The sequence below is a fragment of the Neoarius graeffei genome, chromosome 15 (assembly GCF_027579695.1).
Source record: "Neoarius graeffei isolate fNeoGra1 chromosome 15, fNeoGra1.pri, whole genome shotgun sequence".
Lineage (NCBI taxonomy): Eukaryota > Metazoa > Chordata > Actinopteri > Siluriformes > Ariidae > Neoarius > Neoarius graeffei.
The window spans coordinates 23426226-23449250 of record NC_083583.1 but is presented as its reverse complement, the minus strand read 5'-3'; the positions used below and the strand labels follow the sequence as shown (position 1 = coordinate 23449250).

Below are 23025 nucleotides of genomic sequence, written 5' to 3'. Positions count from 1 at the left end.
TAAATGTTTGCTTTGTTTGTCGAAAACAAACCACATCACGGCCTACAAAAACTCGCCGTCCAACCTGCAGGAGCATATCGAGGTATAAAAATGTTTTATTCCAAGAGAAAGCTTGCAATGAAGTTGTCTGTGCTTTTAGAGCTAGCGATAACATTGCAAACATAGCTGTGCAGTCTGGTGGATTTGCCCTCCAAGTTGCCACAGTCTTGTCCAAGGCTAACGTTTACACATAGCTAGTTAACCTGGACACTGTTAGTTAGCATGTAAAAACAGAGTTACGCTAACATGAATAAAGTTAACTTATCTGAAGTTCTTTCAGAAATATGTTTTAGCATAATCTTGCCAAATAAACAGAATGTAGAAATCTTTCTTTTCTAGTAATGTTAGCCACCCAATATGATTTCGAATTTTAAAGTGCCATTCCACCATTGGATGTATTCTTTGGCATAAAATACAATATATTTTATGACAACATGACTAGACAGAGAAATCTTTTAGCTTCAAAATGATATATCACAGGGGTTTTCAAAGTGTGGGAGAGTCAGCCCCCCCTCGGAGAGCAAATAAACAACAGCGCCCCCCCTTACAATTTTTGTTGTTGCTATACTTAATGTTCCATTCGTATTTAAAAAAAAAAGGTTGTTTTACACATTATTTTTTTCTTTTTCACATTTTAAACATCTGTGCTTTTTAAAACATCTTGTTTTACACATTTTAAACATCTCATAGCATAGTTAGCTAGCACCTCTTGGCAGACAACACACTGTGGCAGTGGAGCATCTTCAGATCCAGTCCATGAAAATCCAAACTTTAAATAATTGTGGTCATACCTCCTTCTTTTTCCAGTCCCCCAGGATTCCGCGGGCCTTTTTTGTGATTGTTGCGGGCTAAAATGTCTGATGTTGCGGGGGTTTCCAAAAAAATTGCGATGAAAGTTGCGGTGTTTAGGTTTTTGTTGCGATTACATTGCGGGAGGAAGTGAAAGTTGCGAGAAATTGTTGCGATTTTCTCTTTTTGTGATTAAAATTGAGTGATATGTTAAATATTAAGTTATTACTGAAAAACTATTGATTAAAAAACAAAGACACTGAGAAATGGTCCTATAAACAACTTTACCAATATAAAAGATTATCAGGACTACAAAAATGCAGAAAAATAGGCTTTACTTATCCAAATGCACCTGTTGGTTCAAAAGTTAAAGTGCAGAGAACCTCACAGCACAACATGAAGTTACCTTAAAATAGCTATAATATAAATGCCTCAGCTTTCATGTAAGAAAAAAAAATTATTAATACTAGTACCGTGTGCAGGCAGTTTCTCCTGAAGACTAAATTAAACAATAATTATAAACTAATAAAATAAATGGCTCAGGCTTCATAGAAGGAAAAAAAAACAATTTGAACAGAATCTCACAGTATGATGCTGAAGCTGCCTAAACAATGGAAAATAAAATACCATTTTGGCAAAAATGTTGGCATCCATTAATTTCTTGTATTAAGTAAAAAAATAAAGTGCACACAGTCCTTCACTGTAAACATCACACACTTTCAGTAACAGAATTTAAGCCTACAGAAACACTGACTCACACATCATGCAATGTTGCCAGATACTGCTGACGTTTTCCAGTCCAAAATATGTTCAAAACCCTCCAAAATGCACTTGAAACCTCCAATCTGGCAACACTGCGCGCATGCTGCTTCTCTTGAACATAAACATCCGGAAGTAAGGCGGAAGGTAGTTTGTCGATGTCACCTCAAGACGACGCCAACGATTGGTCAAATTTGCGGGAAAGTTGCGGTGATTGGATATAATTGCAGCACCGCCCTGAATTCGTGGGGATTGGTTGAATTTGCGCTGAAGTTGCAAATCGCAACATCCTGGAGGCTCTGTTTTTTTGCTTGGCCGTCTCCTCACTCCCTGTAGCTTTAGGTACTAAAAATCGATCCATTTTGTCTCTCACGTTGCGCCCCCCCTGAAGAACTCTGGCGCCCCCCAGGGGGGGCGCGCCCCACACTTTGAAAAGCCCTGATATATCAAACATAATTTTTTGACAACGGCAAGTATATTAATTTTGCGACCAAAGTCACCTACCCTTTTAATTTCTGCGCGGTAGTGAAACGTGATGTCATCGGCAGGTTCCCCTTCTTGTGTACCACGTCACGTGTGACGTGGCACAGATTATCAGCAATGGCGGATAGAACGCGATTTCCACTTGTCGATTGCTGTGCCGATATTCACCATCGACCGTCTCCTTTGGGCATCACTTGCTATTTTCCTTCGCTTCTTTTCTGACAATCGCGTTCTATCCGCCATTGCTGATGATCTGTGCCACGTCACACGTGATGTGGTACACAAGAAGGGGAACCTGCCGATGACATCATGTTTCACTACCGCGCGGAAATTAAAAGGGTAGGTGACTTTGGTCGCAAAATTAATATACTTGTTGTTGTCAAAAAATTATGTTTGATATATCATTTTGAAGCTAAAAGATTTCTCTGTCTAGTCATGTTGTCATAAAATATATTGTATTTTATGCCAAAAAAATACATCCAGTGGTGGAATGGCACTTTAAGAGTTTGCTAGCATGTCAGGTGGCGCGTCACTGACTAGCTAGCTTAACGTTAAACCACCATGATGGCACAGCATGCGTTCATTTTGTGAATTCGCATTTCTGTCTTTGGTAACGGCATTCGGTTTTGTAAGTGTTGTGGCAATAATACAACAATGCGTTGACAGAAAATGTACTTTTAATACTTAAGTATTTTTAAAAGCAAGTACTTCAGTACTTTAACTTAAGTAAAAGTTTGACTGTACAACTTTCACTTGTATCGGAGTAACGTTTGACCAGTGGGATCTGTACTTTCACTTAAGTAATGAAGTTGGGTACTTTATCCACTTCTGCAAGTTCTTATTGACTATAACACCAAGGTCTCTAACTGAGTGAACGATGGGTAGCTCCTCCCTCAGGAACTTAACGGGCAGGATAGGTGTCTGACTGAGCAACTAGCTTGAGCCAAACACACAGAACTTGTCTTGTCAGGATTAATCAGCAAAGTGTTCTCATAACACCAAGCAGCCAACCACAGTAGGTCTTGCTTGAGGTCGCTGAGCCCTCCATTGATCTCTTTGTTGGAGCATGTGACATAAAGCTTGGTATCGTCGACATACGACTAAACATTACCTGTCTTGCAAACTGATGGTAGATCATTAATATACAGGTTGAAGAGTAAACAACTGAAGATGGACCTTTGTGGAATGCCATGCTTTAGACCCAAGGGACTTGAAAATCCTTGTTTTTGTGCATTTTGTCTTTTGAAAGATAGGGAGCATGCATAGGAAGCAAGACATGTTCCTAATGTTGTGTTTTTTGACATATTAAATTATTTACGTTTCAGCATATTAAAAATGGTTTAACATTCTATGTTCTGTGGTGCTTTAATCTGATTCTGAATACTTATTGTTTTTAACAGGCCTTGATGACTATCTCAGTCTTGTATATGAGGCTTTGATCACTTCCCCTGCCCACACGTGCATACAAAAATCCTCCGGATGGAACGCAGTCCAGGATCCAAAAAAAAAGTATGGGGTAATCTGCGCCAGAAAGCCAAGCCGTTGATCCACTATGTACGCGGCACCAGTCAAAGACGCATTAAGTCACAGGTTAGACCAGAGGAAGTGTTGGACCATAGGGCGAGCTCTTCAGTGCCTGCTTCCCCATCCCAACCAGCCCGCCATCACCCCGTCATCAGTCCCTCCACACCTGTCAACCAGCCTGAGTTAGAGAGGGGGGGCGGAGCCCAATGTTCTGATTTGGCAGCTGGACCTACAGACGTATCTGCCTGGAGACCACAGGACTTGGTGGACAACGATCTTGATGAGCACCAGGACTTCCTGGATGGTGTAAATGGCATGGCGCTCGTACCAGAGAACTCAACAGAGGTGCAGTATGAGTTAATGTTACTCTAAAGGCAACTTGATCTATGATATTCTGCATGTTATAACTATAGGAATACAGGTTTCTTTGAGAACTTGGTGCCACATGGTGTATTTGTTCTTTATGCCTATACTATCATGTTTAGATAGCAATCACCAGACTGCTGTATGCACTCTATGTGTTCAAGTACTGTAAGGTTGATTATTCTTCTGAATTTCTCATGTGGTCGGTAGACAGGAAATCCTTGTTCACGTGCTGCAAAGGAGTTTGTGCCTCATTTTCTATTAACATCTTATCGATTTATCTTCAGATAAATCCGAGCAGAATTTGGCAATGCAAAGTAAAGACAACCAAGAACTGTACTTTGAGGGGAGGGGGGAAAACAAACAAACAAACAAACAAACAAACAAACAAGCTGCTGTTGGTTTCCCAGCCAATTAATCCAATTAGAGACTTTTTTTTTTAAATAATTTTTTTTTAAATAATTTGTGTAACAGTTGCTTGTTGGTTAAGTACAGTGGAGCTGTGTTAATGAAATTAATAAATACTAATAACTTTGCAAAACATGGCTGCAAGGTGGAAGCTGGTCGGACGGATCCTGTGTTTAACTGGAAAACCCCTTTCTCAGCTGTTATAGCTCTGAATTAGGCAGTTGTAGGGTTTTTGTTTGTTTGTTTGTTTGTTTGTATTTTGTCACAACCTTGAATTAGTTCACTCCTTGTGCAGGTTTGATGATTATGGTTGAAGAAAAGCTTTATTCGTGTGCCGCTTCCTTAAATCTTTACAAAAAATTAAGTATTAGTCAAGATACATTTATGGACTTTATTTACTGAAAGCAGTCACACGTCACATCAGTTACAATGCAACGGAAAGTGAAATTCCTGAGACTCTTTATTTATGGCCCCATGGAGTGAAGGTATTTTTTAATAAAGGACCGATTAAGACTGCAGCTTTGTTGCCTTTTACTGATCAAGTTTTCTGACCCTTTTTTGTAAATCATATCAAAAAACACTTTGCAGATGTGTGTTCTTAATACCGGTGGAGTAGTATAGCTATTAAATTTAATGATCAATATTTTTGACACAACAGAGACACCAGGTTGAGAGCCATGACACCGATTCTCTCCATGACCCTGAACAACATACAGTGAGTAACATCATAAATAACAGTTGGGCATTTATTTTTTGTGCTCGTTATTATCTTGTAATCATGGTGTTGTAAATGGATGACTTAACAGCACCTGATTTGTATATGGACATTGAGGCTACAACGTAAAGTCGCCTTAATCTTGGAATGAATTTCTGGCTGCCTCACATGAACTGATTCAACGCTGAGCACGAGAGCGTTCAGTTCCCGTAGCTGGCCATGAACCTTGTCCATGACTCTATGAAGTCTGCAAAATGTTCACACTTTGACTTGCATGGATTAATGGACATAAGCAGTTATAAGATATGCCATGATAGTCTTCAGTACACAGAGTATTATTATATGGGTCAGTTCAAAACACCTCTCAGTGACAATGATACACAGATTACTATATTCAAATTTCATATCTGGGAATGTTAAGGTCTTAAAGACTCCCCCATATGGAAGGCAGCGTAAATACAGTTGTGTTCTAAGGTTCCTTATTTTCACCAAATTCAACAGCAATATTGCTTGTGTCATACTCAGCAGAGACCGTTCCTAATTCCCTTTCACTAAACAAGTCGTGTGAAAGGCTAGCGTCTGATCAGCAAAGACGGGCAGAGGAGATGTACTGTTTCTGTTGATTAGGTAAAATGATAAAATGTTAGATTTGTATGTTAGCATGGTAAATGAAATGAATGTTTGCTTTATTCTAGCAGGATGAATATAAAAAAAACATCTTGTCCTGTCTTGCTTTGGTTTTAGGCCCTGGACATGGCCGGGGAGAGCGGGAGTGTCAGTGAGAATCATAAGGAACCTCAGAAATCCTACCTGCTCTCCATTAACCTGAAAGAGGGCCGAGGCCTTGTCATCAGAGACCGCTGTGGTAAGATTCAGAAATTACGGACACTTATGATTCACCAATGGGAGTGCTGATCTAGAGGATCGCTCACAAGCATTCACCATTGAGCGAGAAAAAAATAGGGGATAGAATATATGGACTGAAGAAACAAATTGGGCTTTTTTTCTTTGCTGTCAAGTGCAGTTTGATGAAATATCAAAGAAGAAAGTTTTTAAAAATACCATCCAAAAAAAAGCCTAATATGATGCAGAAATAAGAATTGAAATAAACATATACAGTAATAGGAGTCTGATATGTTGCCAAAATCTTGCTGCATGAATAAACCTAGGAGTAATTATCGCATTAATCAAATTGGTTGAATTTAACAGTATGGCTTCCACCATCATTAATCAGTAGCTTATAGCACTTTATCCAGTACATCTTCTATTTTACACAGTGAACTAGAAATACAGTGGGAGAGTGTGAAGTGTGAAGCTTAAACACGGGTAAATACACTGCATCTACTGTTGAAAGACATTCAAAGACACGTGGTTAGGTTAACGTGGGGGCGGCCTTGGGCTGAAGTGCCCTTGGGCAAGGCACCTAACCCCCAACTGCTCCCCGGGCGCTGTAGAATAGCTGCTCACTGCTCTGGGTATTGGTGGGTTTCATGTGACGTCACATCTGCCTCATTAGTTATTCAAAACTTTAGCTGGTGGTCTACCAAAGCTCAGTTGACAAAGCGTTTGTACGAAGAAGCTGTATTGCTCACATGAAAAATGCCTTACGCTTGCATTGTTTTACATTGTTCGAATCGATCAAACCGTGAAACTGATAAGTTTCTTCAGAGTTCCCTGTGAACTAATAAAAAAGGGTGAACGAACACAGGATTTCACAAAAAGACGTCGAGAAAGGTGGCTTTTGAACCTCTCTCCGAAATCGAAGCGAGCCGAGTCGAAGCATGCTCGAGTTTGCAGTGATCACTTGGTGAAAGGTTTGTATCTCCCTCTCAGCTCTGTCCTTAGTGCTTTCCAAGTACTTTTCTTGGTGTGTCTCGTTATTTTACGGTACTTTTTATAGTCACGAAGCGCTAAAGTCCCCAGCTGTTTCTTTGTTTACTCCTCACGAAGTCCATATGCATGAAGGTCGTGACAAAATTCTTACCCAGCCATACAGTTACAATGCGCCGTGATCACTTCTCCGTCCTGTTTAACTAAGATCCAGGTCTTTAAAGGGGTTTCTGATGATCTTTGTGAATGATTTACTTGAGAGATAAGAGCCGACACGAGTGAGAATCAAGCGAACTGTTTGTTTACACTTCAACTTGCAGCACTTCGTTGTAAAGACGTGAACGAAAAGCTTAAAAAAACATACTTACATGGGCAAAAACAATCCAGGATTCATTCGGCAGCGACTTGATCCCGAGGTCCTTTACCCAGCCACATACAAAAAAGTTGTAAGCCTCCATACTCTTCCACGCTTTCATCTGTTTTGTGGTGTAGAAGGACGTCTGCAACACCAGATAGTTCGAGATGTCGGGGAACTCGACTGAAGGGTAGTTTTTGAGATCGTATGACAAATCCTTCTTTCCCAGACTGTAGGGGTCGATTCCATTGCACATAGCAATCTTCTGAATATATCTAAAGCGAGCAGTGGCTTCTAGATTACGAGCGTACTCTGATAACTTCTCGCTAGTTGTTTGCACTACGGCAGCCGTTTAGACCACCAGCTATTTCACTTCTGGTAAAACCGCTAAGAAAAGTCACGTGACTGAAACCCAGCAATGTGTGTGTGTGCTCATTGCTTACTTGTGTGTGCATGCATGTGTTCACTGCTTCAGATGGGTTAAATGCAGAGAATGAATTTCACTGTGCTTGAGTGTGCATGTGACAAAGGCTGCTTCTTCTTCTAAAACGTGTAGCAAGTGACTGGACAAGGCACCAAAAATGTTGGTGGTGTTTTAAATTTTTTATTTTATTTTTCATATTGTGCACTGACAGTTAATTTTTATATCGCTACTACAGTGGTGCTTGAAAGTTTGTGAACCCTTTAGAATTTTCTATATTTCTACATAAATATGACCTAAAACATCAGATTTTCACACAAGTCCTGAAAGTAGATAAAGAAAACCCAGTTAAACAAATGAGACAAAAATATTATACTCAGTCATTTATTTATTGAGGAAAATGATCCAATATTACATATCTGTGAGTGGCAAAAGTATGTGAACCTTTGCTTTCAGTATCTGGTGTGACCCCCTTGTGCAGCAATAACTGCAACTAAACGTTTGCGGTAACTGTTGATCAGTCCTGCACACCGGCTTGGAGGAATTTTATCCCATTCCTCCGTACAGAACAGCTTCAACTCTGGGATGTTGGTGGGTTTCCTCACATGAACTGCTCGCTTCAGGGCCTCCCACAACATTCCGATTGGATTAAGGTCAGGACTTTGACTCGGCCATTCCAAAACATTTAACTTTATTCTTCTTTAACCATTCTTTGGTAGAATGACTTGTGTGCTTAGGGTCGTTGTCTCGCTGCATGACCCACCTTCTCTTGAGATTCAGTTCATGGACAGATGTCCTGACATTTCCCTTTAGAATTCACTGGTATAATACAGAATTCATTGTTCCATCAATGATGGCAAGCCGTCCTGCTCCAGATGCAGCAAAATAGGCCCAAACCATGATACTACCACCACCATGTTTCACAGATGGGATAAGGTTCTTATGCTGGAATGCAGTGTTTTCCTTTCTCCAAACATCTCATCTCATTATCTCTAGCTGCTTTATCCTGTTCTACAGGGTCGCAGGCAAGCTGGAGCCTATCCCAGCTTACTACGGGTGAAAGTCTCCAAACATAACGCTTCTCATTTAAACCAACATGTTCTATTTTGGTCTCATCCATCCACAAAACATTTTTCCAATAGCCTTCTGGCTTGTCCACGTGCTCTTTAGCAAACTGCAGACGAGCAGCAATGTTCTTTTGGGAGAGCAGTGGCTTTCTCCTTGCAACCCTGCCATGCACATCATTGTTGTTCAGTGTTCTCCTGATGGTGGACTCATGAACATTAACATTAGCCAATGTGAGAGAGGCCTTCAGTTGCTTAGAAGTTACCCTGGGGTCCTTTGTGACCTCGTCGACTATTACACGCCTTGCTCTTGGAGTGATCTTTGTTGGTCGACCACTCCTGGGGAGGGTAACAATGGTCTTGAATTTCCTCCATTTGTACACAGTCTGTCTGACTGTGGATTGGTGGAGTCCAAACTCTTTAGAGATGGTTTTGTAACCTTTTCCAGCCTGATGAGCATCAACAACGCTTTTTTTTTTTTATGAGGTCCTCAGAAATCTCCTTTGTTCGTGCCATGATACACTTCCACAAACGTGTTGTGAAGATCAGACTTTGATAGATCCCTGTTCTTTAAATAAAACAGGGTGCCCACTCACACCTGATTGTCATCCCATTGATTGAAAACACCTGACTCTAATTTCACCTTCAAATTAACTGCTAATCCTAGAGGGTCACATATCTGTAAGTAGCAAAAGTATGTAATATTGGCTGATTTTCCTCAATAAATAAATGACCAAGTATAATATTTTTGTCTCATTTGTTTAACTGGGTTCTCTTTATGTACTTTTAGGACTTGTGTGAAAATCTGATGATGTTTTAGGTCATATTTATGCAGAAATATAGAAAATTCTAAAGGGTTCACAAACTTTCAAGCACCACTGTATATACTAATTCCTAATTGAGGCTATGAAATCATAATGTGTGCTCTAGATGTAGGAAATTTCGAGTTGGATTAAGATAATGATGCAGTATTTCTGCTCATTCAGCATGGTAAAGGATAAGCTGACCTTGCACTCATGTGCTACACTTGTAGCTCACGTTATTAATAAAGTTAATAATTTCTTTCTGTTAAATTCAGTCCTCAAGATAAGTCGTTGCCTAAGATACTGTATGTAAATGAGACCCTGGCCTACATGAGCAGCTCGTGGTTTAACAACTGTTCAAGTAACACACAAGTCTGTCGTTACTGTGGTGTGGATACGTCTTCAAGCTCAAGTCTGAATAGTTTGCAAGATGGCACTATGATTTTACTTTGTTACCTTGTTGGCTTTTTACTTTCAGAGCTCTTGGGCAAAATGCAACTTTTTACACTGGCTATATAAGTGGGAATTTTGAAGCATCATTAATATAAGGGAGTTTCTGTTGTAGGAATTTTACTTTAAAGGTCAAATGTTCTCTGTGTTTATCAGTCGGTGGCTGCTGAATCATTTCAGCACTTCCTTTAGAGCAGTTTAGAGATGCTATTGCTAAATATTAAGCAGAGGTTAAGTAAATAAGTGTCATGGTGTTGAAATATACAGGACGTCTTGCAGTAATACTTACTATTAATTCATTTTAATTTGTAAATTGGTAAAAATCAGTATTTATTTTTGCTGTGTTTGATTCCTGAGCGTGCATAATTCACTGGAAACAGAGTACATCATTTGTACCCCTAAAGGTACACGGCTTGTCACCGGGGCAGTACTTTCTAAGGTACTTATTTGTACCGTTTATATACTGCTTAGGAACATGTATGTACCTTTTTGACCTTGAAGACCAATAATGAGCCCAAGGGGTACATTAGTGTAGATTGTACCTTGGGGTACAGAACTGGACTCCTACTGTACCCCTGTTTTTGACAGTGTGTGGGATTGAGCATTGTTAGAGAAAATGCAAACACATACTTCCTTTTCATCGTCAGCATTCCAAGTACAGATCAAAACTTGTTTGAGTACACACCCATGGAGTAGAGACACACCTTCCTTATGTGGCCTCACCCCTGGTCCTTCTGTCCCAGCACACAAAAGCACTACCTTGTTCGAAGTTCGCTTGTCTTGCCTGGTTGTTACTGCAGCGCAGTCATTTCTCCTTTTCATTAAATGAGTTTTCTCATCAGGTTTTCCCCTTTTAACCCACGAAAAACGAAATATGTTCTTGTAGTAAATTTTCCCACATGTGCTCACGTATATATTCTGTGTAAATTGTTGTGGTTATAGGATGTGGTTTTTTTCTCTTCACTTTGTCTAGTTTACTCTGTGAAGAAGAAGAAGCCTTTGTCACATACACACTCAAGCACAGTGAAATTCGTCCTCTGCATTTAACCCATCTAAAGCAGTGAATACACGCATCCACACACACAAGTGAGCAATGAGCACACATACAGTGCTCAGCGTAAATGAGTGCACCCCCTTTGAAGAGTAGCATTTTAAACAATATCTCAATGAACACAAAATTTCCAAAATGTTGACAAGACAAAGTTTAATATAACATCTGTTTAACTTATAATGTGAAAGTAAGGTTAATAATATAACTTATGGTAGATTACACATTTTTTTTTTCAGTTTTACTCAAATTAGAGTGGTGCAAAAATGAGTACACCCCACAACAAAAACTACTACATCTAGTACTTTGTATGGCCTCCATGATTTTTAATGACAGCACCAAGTCTTCTAGGCATGGAATGAACAAGTTGGCGACATTTTGCAACATCAATCTTTTTCCATTCTTCAAAAACAACCTCTTTTAGTGACTGGATGCTGGATGGAGAGTGATGCTCAACTTGTCTCTTCAGAATTCCCCAAAGAAAATAATTTCTTTACACCACAAAGGTGAAGGCTAATTAGGTGAAGGCAAAGGTGAATTAGTCATTACACAGGTATCCAGCAGACAGTTGACTATAAAAGGGTGTTACTTAATGAAAACCCCTTCCCATTTCATGCTGTCAGCAATGGCACCACATGGAAGAGAAATGACACAAGACCTGAGAAAAAAATAATTTCTTTGCACCACAAAGGTGAAGGCTACAAGAAGATCAGCAAAGCTTTACTCATCAGTCAGAATACTGTAGCAAAAGTGGTACAAAAATTTAAGAAAGATGGAACTGCAACCATCTCACAGAGACGTCCAGGTCATCCACGGAAGTTAACACCTCGACAGGAGCATCTTCTGATGAGAAGGGTTGAAGAAAATCGGCATGCAAGTTCACTGCAGTTATCTAAAGAAGTAGAAAGCCAAACTGGGGTGACTATTTCCCGTGACACAATACGGCGTATACTGCAGAGGAATGGCATGCATGGATGCCGTCCACGAAAGAAGCCTCTCCTAAAGCCCAGGCACAAAAAAGCCTGCCTAGAGTTTGCCAGGGCTCATGCTGACAAAGGTGAAGACTACTGGGACTCTATACTCTGGAGTGATGAGACCAAGATAAATGTTTTTGGAACTGATGGCTTCAAAACTGTATGGTGTCGCAAAGGTGAGGAATACAAAGAAAAATGCATGGTGCCTACAGTGAAACATGGTGGTGGCAGTGTCCTTATGTGGGGCTGCATGAGTGCTGCTGGTGTCGGGGAGCTGCATTTCATTGATGGCATCATGAATTCACAGACATATTGCTCTATACTGAAAGAGAAGATGCTACCATCACTCCGTGCCCTTGGTTGTCGTGCACTTTTCCAACATGACTAAACACACATCTAAGGCCACTGTTAGATTTCTGAAGAAGAACAGGGTGAAAGTGATTCAGTGGCCAAGTATGTCTCCTGATCTGAACCCAATCGAACACCTATGGGGAATTCTGAAGAGACAAGTTGAGCATCACTCTCCATCCAGCATCCAGTCACTAAAAGAGGTCGTTGTTGAAGAATGGAAAAAGACTGATATTACAAAATGTCGCCAACTTGTTCATTCCATGCCTAGAAGACTTGGTGCTGTCATTAAAAATCATGGAGGCCATACAAAGTACTAGATGTAGTAGTTTTTGTTGTGGGGTGTACTCATTTTTGCACCACCCTAATTTGAGTAAAACTGAAAAAAATGTGTAATCTAAGTTATATTATTAACCTTACTTTCACGTTATAAGTTAAACAGATGTTATATTAAACTTTGTCTTGTCAACATTTTGGAAATTGTTTGTGTTCATTGAGATATTGTTTAAAATGTTACTTTTCAAAGGGGGTGTACTCATTTACGCTGAGCACTGTATACGTACATACCCAGAGCAGTGGGCAGCTATTCTACAGCATTCGGGGAGCAGTTGGGGGTTAGGTGCCTTGCTCAAGGGCACTTCAGCCCAAGGCTGCCCCATGTATTTGGACTGTGGGGGAAGCTGGAGCACCTGGAGGAAACCCACACAGACATGGGGAGAACATGCAAACTCCGCACAGAAAAGCCCCTGTCAGACGCTGGGCTTGAACCCAGAGCCTTCTTGCCTTGAGGTCATAGTGCTAACCAATACACCACCGTGCCGCCCAAAAAGAAGCTAATTGCTTTACTTTCTGAAACAAGACAATCATGTGAAAACAATCCAAGCTGAAAGAGTTGCTCTTTTTCACTGGATGGATCCAGGATTTTGAGATCAGTCCACTTTGAATATAGAAAGTTATTCAGTTTTGGGGTGGTTTATATAGCTGTCAGTGTGCTTTTTTTTGAGTAAGCTCAAAAGTATTTCAAGAAAGGTATAAAGGTATAGCCTGGGCCCACCCATCCTAAGCGTGATGCAACACGAGGGCCTGTTGCGAGCTTAGTCTGGCCAGGCAAGCTATCTACAGCTCTTCCAAGCTCCGGAAAAATCGGGAGCCAATCAACTTTGAGCATCTCCAACGGGCCTGGGTAGAGGCGTGTTCAAGTGAGTGACGTAGTAGAACTGCGACCGGAAGCCATAGATTGTTTACAGAATCTATGCCGGAAGCACTTCATTCACATCACGAACATGGAGCAGTGGCAAGCCTTTGACACAGCGGTAGATGCTGTATTGAAAGCATTCAACGGGAAGTTCTCATTGAAAACGGAGCAAAGAGCAGCCCTGGAGGTATTTATCTTCTTCCTGTTACTCAAGCAGTTTCCGTCGCATCACATACGTCAGAGGAAAGAGTGATGTGATTGGTTTAAGCTTCGTCACAGCCTTTTCTGGCTTCGACCAGTAGCAAACTGAGGCATTTCAGGGAGGCGGGTCAACCACGCCTTTGGGAAACGGTTGGCCTTAATGTCTTTGCCAGACCAATGCTCGCAGAGCTTTGAAGTCGTGTTAGCCAGACTAATAAAGGTATGGACCTGGAATCAGAAGCAGCATTGAAAATGAAAACGATCAACAATTCAAATGAGTAGTCATGCTCAAGTGGTTCCTGATTAGTTATTCAACTGCATCACGTCTTTAGTAGATGTAATATTCAAATGTTTTGGCTTCAGCTTTCAAATTAGAATGTACATTTGTATACTCATTAGCATGCAAGTAAATATTAAACACTAAATATTATTCAGAATTGTCGAGATAAATTTGCCATTATATTTATCATCGGGGCGGCACGGTTGTGTAGTGGTTAGAGCTGTCACCTCACAGCAAGAAGGTCCGGGTTCGAGCCCCATGGCCGGCGAGGGCCTTTCTGTGTGGAGTTTGCATGTTCTCCCCGTGTCCGCGTGGGTTTCCTCCGGGTGCTCCGGTTTCCCCCACAGTCCAAAGACATGCAGGTTAGGTTAACTGGTGGCTCTAAATTGACCGTAGGTGTGAATGTGAGTGTGAATGGTTGTCTGTGTCTATGTGTCAGCCCTGTGATGACCTGGTGACTTGTCCAGGGTGTACCCCGCCTCTCGCCCATAGTCAGCTGGGATAGGCTCCAGCTTGCCTGCAACCCTGTAGAACAGGATAAAGCAGTTAGAGATAATGAGATGAGATATTTATCATCATTTATATTCAGAGGTGGACAGAAACGAAGTGGGGCGGCACGGTGGTGTAGTGGTTAGCGCTGTCGCCTCACAGCAAGAAGGTCCTGGGTTTGAGCCCTGGGGCCGGCGAGGGCCTTTCTGTGTGGAGTTTGCATGTTCTCCCCGTGTCCGCGTGGGTTTCCTCTGGGTGCTCCGGTTTCCCCCACAGTCCAAAGACATGCAGGTTAGGTTAACTGGTGACTCTAAATTGACCGTAGGTGTGAATGTGAGTGTGAATGGTTGTCTGTGTCTATGTGTCAGCCCTGTGATGACCTGGTGACTTGTCCAGGGTGTACCCCGCCTCTCGCCCATAGTCAGCTGGGATAGGCTCCAGCTTGCCTGCAACCCTGTAGAACAGGATAAAGCAGTTAGAGATAATGAGATGAGATATTTATCATCATTTATATTCAGAGGTGGACAGAAACGAAGTGGGGCGGCACGGTGGTGTAGTGGTTAGCGCTGTCGCCTCACAGCAAGAAGGTCCTGGGTTTGAGCCCTGGGGCCGGCGAGGGCCTTTCTGTGTGGAGTTTGCATGTTCTCCCCGTGTCCGCGTGGGTTTCCTCTGGGTGCTCCGGTTTCCCCCACAGTCCAAAGACATGCAGGTTAGGTTAACTGGTGACTCTAAATTGACCGTAGGTGTGAATGTGAGTGTGAATGGTTGTCTGTGTCTATGTGTCAGCCCTGTGATGACCTGGCGACTTGTCCAGGGTGTACCCCGCCTTTCGCCCGTAGTCAGCTGGGATAGGCTCCAGCTTGCCTGCAACCCTGTAGAAGGATAAAGCGGCTAGAGATAATGAGATGAGACAGAAACGAAGTACATTTACTTGAGTACTGTACTTAAGTACACTTTTTGAATATCTGTACTTGAGTGTTTTGGGTTTTTTTTTAAACTTGTGACTTTAACTTCACTACATTTGAAAGGCAAATATCGTACTTTTCACTCCACTACATTTCTATCAAGGTCCTCATTCCTATGAAGCAGCTTTGAAAGTGGATGTGTTTTTCTTTTCTAAAAGGTGATTGGTTTTTTCGCAGGAGACACTGAGACAGGCGATCAGTAATCATTAGGGTTACATCACATCCATAGACTGGATAAAATCAAGCTCAATGATTTCTCAGCAGCGTTATTTAACACGATCAGTTGATGGTAGAATGGAAGGAAGCGGTTCTTCTGGGTAATGCACGCACCCATGGCTTTACCTAGACCCATGTTTCAGTTTTCTGAAGGGATTAAAGATACATTTTATTTTAAATGTTTGCTTTGTTTGCCAAAAACGAACCACATCACGGCCTACAAAAACTCGCTGTCCAACCTGCAGAAGCATATTGAGCTATGCAGTCTGGTTAGTCAAAGGACTTTCTATGGATTTGCTCGCCAGGTTGCCACAGTCTTGTCCAAGGCTAACGTTTACACATAGCTAGTTAACCTGGACACTGTTAGTTAGCATGTAAAAACAGAGTTACGCTAACATGAATAACGTTAAATTATCTGAAGTTCTTTCAGAAATATGTTTTAGCATAATCTTGCCAAATAAACAGAATGTAGAAATCTTTCTTTTCTAGTAACGTTAGCTACCCAATATGATTTCGAATTTTAAAAGAGTTTGCTAGCATGTCAGGTGGCGCGTCACTGACTAGCTAGCTTAACGTTAAACCACCATGATGGCACAGCATGCGTTCATTTTGTGAATTCGCATTTCTGTCTTTGGTAACGGCGTTAGGTTTTGTAAGCGTTGTGGCAATAATACAATGATGCGTTGACACAAATTGTACTTTTAATACTTAAGTATTTTTAAAAGCAAGTACTTCAGTACTTTAACTTAAGTAAAAATTTGACTGGACAACTTTCACTTGTATTGGAGTAACATTTGACCAGTGGGATCGGTACTTTCACTTAAGTTATGAAGTTGCGTACTTTGTCCACCTCTGTTTATATTATCATTTGTGTTTATATTCTGATTTTAATAGTCCATTTTATGTATAATATTTTTCTATTAATGTGCTTTCACATTCATTGTTGCATTACAGACTGTTTTTAGCATTTGTGACCTCAGGAAATAGTGTGGTTTGAAGTCGTATGGTATCTGATGGATTGACCACATCCTTCTGTGCATGGGTGTTGGGTTGCACATACTATGACGGAGACGTTTCTCTGAACTCAGACACTTCAGCTTCTGTCTGTAGGAAAACAAATTATATAAACTAACTTCTACAACACTGTAGTGATTAGTCAGAAGGTGTTGATTCCTTTTTATCCCCCTGGCATATAATGCGGGGGTTATAGCTATCGCTCTGTCTGTCTGTCTGTCTGTTTGTCTGTCTGTAAACATTTTTGTTTCTGGAACATAACTCAAAAACTATTAGGATTTTTTTTTTTTCATGAAACCTGACAGTTACGTTAAGTGACTAGAGGAGTTGTGCCTTTTGACATTTTGGGATTTCTGTGATTTTTAGTTTTTTCTGTTTTCCATTGGCAACCAATTCAACTTAGGAAAATTTGGAATGGGGTTTCATGCGGGGGCCGGGGGGGGGTATGTTATCTCCTGATGACGAAGGTCTATAACAGCAGCTTTGACAGTAGTTATGGCTCCGAGGCAAATCACAGGTTTAGATTAATACATTTGTTCCAATAGAGTTCCTTTCTATTTCAACAACTTGCACAGTGACTTGTATGGTGGATGTTCTACACAAACAGATTTTTAAAACATGACTCATTTATTGACGGTGAAGATTTCCCTGAGGAGCATTTTTGGAAGGCGTTTTGCTTTATAGCTCTTCAGAAACTTTGGCAGTTCTGAGATTTGGCCTTACATACTTCTGGTCACTGACACAGCTCCTCATCCACTAACCACTCCTATGAAAGTTCTTGATTGGTGCAAACTACCTGTTTTCCAGGTACAAGTGACCCGTATGTGAAGTTCAAGCTCGAGGGAAAGACGTTATACAAAAGCAAAGTGATCTATAAGAATCTCAACCCAATCTGGAATGAGTTTTTCTCCTTCCCTATCCGTGACCTACAGAAGAAACTGCACATCAAGGTATCTCCATATTTTGTATATATATTAAAAAAATTTATGTATTTATTAGAATTGATGGTTGTTGGGTTTTTTTAATTATTAACTGTTTACATTTATAGCATTTGGCAGACGCCCTTATCCAGAGCGACTTGCATTTATCATTTGCTTTAGGGCTCAACAGTGGCAGCTTGGTGGTGCTGAGATTTGAGCTCAATGACCTTCCAATCAGTAGTCCAGCATAACTACTGAGTTACCACTATCACCACAGCACTGTTTAATACCTGTTGTTATTTTTCTCTTTAGGTCTATGATCGAGACCTGACCACAGATGACTTCATGGGCTCCACCAGCTTGCTCCTGAGTGAACTGGAACTTGAGAAGTAGGCAAATAAAAACAACCCAATTGGTGTACTGATGCATGATTCAGAGCACTTTATGCAGTTTATGGCACTTTGTGTGTGTGTTTGTTGTTTTTTTTTTTTCTCATAGAACAATAGAAATGGTGTTACATCTCACTGACCCCAACAGTCTGGAAGATGACATGGGTGTGATTATTATTGATGTTAGTCTGTCAGTCAGAGACGGAGAAAACAAACGAAATGTAAGAGCCAAAAATCGTGAAAACTTCTAAGTATAACAAGTTTTCATTGGTTGAGTTTGAGAATTTATCCAGACTGCCATGGTACTCTTGAATCTGTAACTGAAGTAGTACTTGTACTCTTTGTTTTTCTTATCCTTGTGATAAAGAAGTGGGTTCAGAAGAGGAAACGAAGCATGAAAGTAAGAATGCTGCAAACTGATTTGTTTTAGAATGTGGGAAAAGCTCACATTTCCTTTTTGTTTATGGTACGTGGCGCATGTACTGTAATGATCTTTGCTGCTGTGTTGCAGTTGAGTTCATCCCCACAGACACGGCGTCTTGCCGAGTCTCTGAAGAAGAGCCAGCTGTGGTCTGGAGTCCTGAGCATCACGCTGGTGGAGGGACGCAATCTACCTGACGATGGACCTGGAGACGTGTTTGTTTGGTTCACACTCGGAGAGCAGAAATACAAGAGCAAGGTACTGAAAGGACAGAACTTTGACTTTCTTGGAACATTTTAAATGGAATAAACATTTTTATAGCCTTGCACTATTCGTCAAACGTGGCATCATATTTAGAAGTTGTTAAAGTGCTCACTGAAGGACATCTTCAATGCCATGTTTTACAGGCCGTGGCATAAAGGTGCCAACTTTATGCAGGAAATTGCATGTCAAGTTTGAAGTAGTGCTTCAGTTACATTTAAATAAGATACTAAATACAGTCGTGCTTGAAAGTTTGTGAACCCTTTAGAATTTCTATATTTCTGCATAAATATGACCTAAAATATCATCAGATTTTCACACAAGTCCTAAAAGTAGATAAAGAGAACCCAGTTAAACATATGAGACAAAAATATTATACTTGGTCATTTATTTATTGAGGAAAATTATCCAATATTACATATCTGTGAATGGCAAAAGTATGTGAACCTCTAGGATGGTCAGTTAATTTGAAGGTGTAATTAGAGTCAGGTGTTTTCAATCAATGGGATGACAATCAGGTGTGAATGGGCACCCTGTTTAATTTAAAGAACAGGGATCTATCAAAGTCTGATCTTCACAACACATGTTTGTGGAAGTGTATCATGGCACGAACAAAGGAGATTTCTGAGGACCTCAGAAAAGCGTTGTTGATGCTCATCAGGCTGGAAAAGGTTACAAAACCATCTCTAAAGAGTTTGGACTCTACCAATCCACAGTCAGACAGATTGTGTACAAATGGAAGAAATTCAAGACCATTGTTACCCTCCCCAGGAGTGGTCGACCAACAAAGATCACTCCAAGAGCAAGGCGTGTAATAGTCGGTGACAGGGCCGTCGACAGGGGGGGACAACCGGGTATTTTGTCCCGGGCCCAGGCATGAGGGGGGGCCCAGAACTGGTCCCTTATGAAGATGCCATTAATCATTCTGTTTCATTTCAAAATGTGTTGATTTGGGGGAGAAAAATGTGCTATATTTGCATTCAATGAATGATTTCTGGTTCTTTTGCCTTTATTGTCTTCGAAAATAGATTCAAGAACCCACGTACCACCCCTAATGCAGAAATGGTTTGGTCTTTGATTAAGGCGCCAAATAACACGGCACTATAGAGATCTTGCAGTCACGTGACCGGAAAGTACACAACCGCCATCTTGTCGGTCAAAAACACCGCTGAATACTGCTGCATTCGTGTACAGAATGGATCAATTTCAACCGACGGACTACACGGCTCATTTTTCTAATGAACAGATAACTAGATACATGTCTAAAATAAACGATCTACAGATTTGTGACCCTTATGGCTTTCCGGACGGAGTTTTCACGACCGGATTTTGAACTGCCAGCAGAATACCCGGACGTGTATAATTACCTCATTAACTTTCCCTCGCTGTTCAGTGGTGAAGCACTGCGTGCTTATAAATCTCTGCACAGTTATCTTTACAGAAATTCAGGATTTGTCAGTGACTCAGATGTGGCATCTTGTAAACAAAATGATCCTCACTGGATGGGTAAGTCACTTAAGTATTGAGTATAGCACTGACCAGCCGATTATAGAATAGAATAAGGTAGTTCCAAATCGTCCGCCTTGTTTACATGGATCTGGCGTTGGAGAGGTAGAGGCTTAGCAGTGGAGGTTTGAGTGGCTGTTTGTATGTGTATATGTATGTGGCAATCATATCCAAATGTTTTAGGCATGCTTGCTGAGCTGCGCTGAGCTGGACTCCGGTTAGCTGAAAGCCCGTGGAACGCTGCCTCTTGTTAATTAAACCTTATTTTGTTGGAAATCATCCCGTGTAGATACGACGGCATGTGAAATTGCCAGCTAGATAGAGTTTAATGTAACGAATGGGCTATAAATGGGGTGTTTTGAGGTTAGTCTGTTGCAAAACATTAAACTTTCGCTTAGACTGGATACTCTTCAAACAATTCCCTTGCTCAAGTGAAAAATGATAGGCCTGTATGAAAAGCGCAATTAATGAAAGTAGCCTAATAAGCCCTAAATGAATAAAACAACCTCTGTTTTATTGTTGTTGCTTACACGTTAAGATTTTGAAATCTTCTCGGTCCAGTTCTATATCCAGGGAATGTTGTAATCCTTTTGGTTTATCCGTAATAAACGTGTCAGCCCCCAGGTCAGATAGGCTAATGTTACGTGGTTGGGAGGGTGTCAATTTTTTTTGTAACATTCTAAATCGAGTACGGAAAGGACGTTTATGAAAAACAAGACAAAAAAATACACTGAAAAACTCACTGTACACATCACTAGTGGTGATGCTTCTATGTTCAGATTTCGGGAAAGCCATGACTCCGTTCTCATTGAGGCCCAGTTCCATCCCGTAAACAATCATTTTGGTTTATCAACTACCTGCGCTCAAACATGTCACAGGAGAGGCTCAATGGGCTGGCTATGCTCTCTATAGAGCGCGAACTTGCAAAGAAGCTGGACTTCAATGACCTTATTGACGACTTTGCCACAGCAAAAGTCCGGCGCATTGCATTTCGCACCTGAATAGTTGCAGACTAAGGAAATGTTCAAACTGTAAATATGTTGAAATGTTGAAATAAAATGGTTGACTGTTATAATGGGCTTGGAATACCTGTTATTTAAGGGTTGGAGTGAATGGAGATTGTGAAAAGAGGGGTTGGGTGTGGGTGGTTGCTGTGTGGCGATGTGCGTGCGCGCGTATGTGTGTGTGTGGGGGGGGGGCCCACTCAGATTATTTTGTCCCGGGCCCAGCCAAAGCTGTCAACGGCCCTGGTCGGTGAGGTCACAAAGAACCGCAGGGTTACTTCTAAGCAACTGAAGGCCTCTCTCACATTGGCTAATGTTCATGAGTCCACCATCAGGAGAACACTGAACAACAATGGTGTGCATGGCAGGGTTATAAGGAGAAAGCCATTGCTTTCCAAAAAGAACATTGCTGCTCGTCTGCAGTTTGCTAAAGATCACGTGGACAAGCCAGAAGGCTATTGGAAAAATGTTTTGTGGCTGGATAGAAATAGACCAGACCAAAATAGAACTTTTTGGTTTAAATGAGAAGCGTTGTGATTGGAGAAAGGAAAACACTGCATTCCAGCATAAGAACCTTATCCCATCTGTGAAACATGGTGGTGGTGGTAGTATCATGGTTTGGGCCTGTTTTGCTGCATCTGGGCCAGGACAGCTTGCCATCATTGATGGAACAATAAATTCTGAATTATACCAGCCAATTCTAAAGGAAAATATCAGGACATCTGTCCATGAACTGAATCTCAAGAGAAGGTGGGTCATGCAGTGAGACAACGACCCTAAGCACACAAGTCGTTCTACCAAAGAATGGTTAAAGAAGAATAAAATTAATGTTTTGGAATGGCCAAGTCAAAGTCCTGACCTTAATCCAATCGAAATGTTGTGGAAGGACCTGAAGCGAGCAGTTCATGTGAGGAAACCCACCAACATCCCAGAGTTGAAGCTGTTCTGTACGGAGGAACGGGCTAAAATTCCTCCAAGCCGGTGTGCAGGACTGATCAACAGTTACCGGAAACGTTTAGTTGCAGTTATTGCTGCACAAGGGGGTCACACCAGATACTGAAAGCAAAGGTTCACATACTTTTGCCACTCACAGATATGTAACATTGGATCATTTTCTCAATAAATAAATGACCAAGTATAATATTTTTGTCTCATTTGTTTAACTGGGTTCTCTTTATCTACTTTTAGGACTTGTGTGAAAATCTGATGTTTTAGGTCATATTTATACAGAAATGTATAGAAAATTCTAAAGGGTTCACAAACTTTCAAGCACCACTGTAAACTTTTTGCTTGAGTAAATATATGAAAACAGAAATATACTTTTGCTGTGCTCTTTTTTTTTTTCCGCAGCATTTTTTTCTGTGATTAAATCTCAAATGTACATGTACAACGCTTAGAACACATAAGCAGTGAAAAGGAACTCGGATTAACTGCATGTTGGTGGAGCTTAAAAAGAATATATTCTTCTGTAAAATTTATTAACTGTGAGCTTATGAGGATTTTATTCTGTACATTGCACAATTGCACTTTTATTTAAGAAGAGAATTACATTAAAATGCTTTAGTCTTAAAGTCTTAAATACATCTTATATCTCATATACAGTGCTGTGCAAAAGTCTTAGGCACATGTAAAGAAATGCTGTCAACCAAAAATGGCTTAAAAATAATAAAATGAAATGTTTCAAAGTTAAAAAAAAATACTATAAACAGTATGCAGTAAGCCATAATCAATGAAACAAAATCAATATTTGGTGAGAGACGACCCTTTGCTTTAAAAAAAAAAAAATAGCAG

At 40.8% G+C, this 23025-nt stretch overlaps 1 protein-coding gene across 3 annotated transcripts in view; it reads left to right on the top strand.

Moving 5' to 3' along the window:
- Positions 1–23025, top strand: part of mctp2b (multiple C2 domains, transmembrane 2b) — a 93495-nt gene that overhangs the window by 35059 nt on the left and 35411 nt on the right. Inside the window, exons 2-9 of one of the 3 annotated variants that reach the window (XM_060941046.1) lie at positions 3471–3939; positions 5024–5080; positions 5825–5945; positions 17541–17683; positions 17966–18042; positions 18152–18263; positions 18413–18442; positions 18554–18721. In XM_060941046.1, coding sequence (XP_060797029.1) covers positions 3550–3939; positions 5024–5080; positions 5825–5945; positions 17541–17683; positions 17966–18042; positions 18152–18263; positions 18413–18442; positions 18554–18721 — 1098 coding nt within the window. In that variant the 5' untranslated portion in view covers positions 3471–3549. Of the gene's footprint in view, positions 1–3470; positions 3940–5023; positions 5081–5616; positions 5708–5824; positions 5946–17540; positions 17684–17965; positions 18043–18151; positions 18264–18409; positions 18443–18553; positions 18722–23025 lie in introns of those variants that run through there. The other 2 variants (XM_060941045.1, XM_060941047.1) reach the window with 2 other exon arrangements.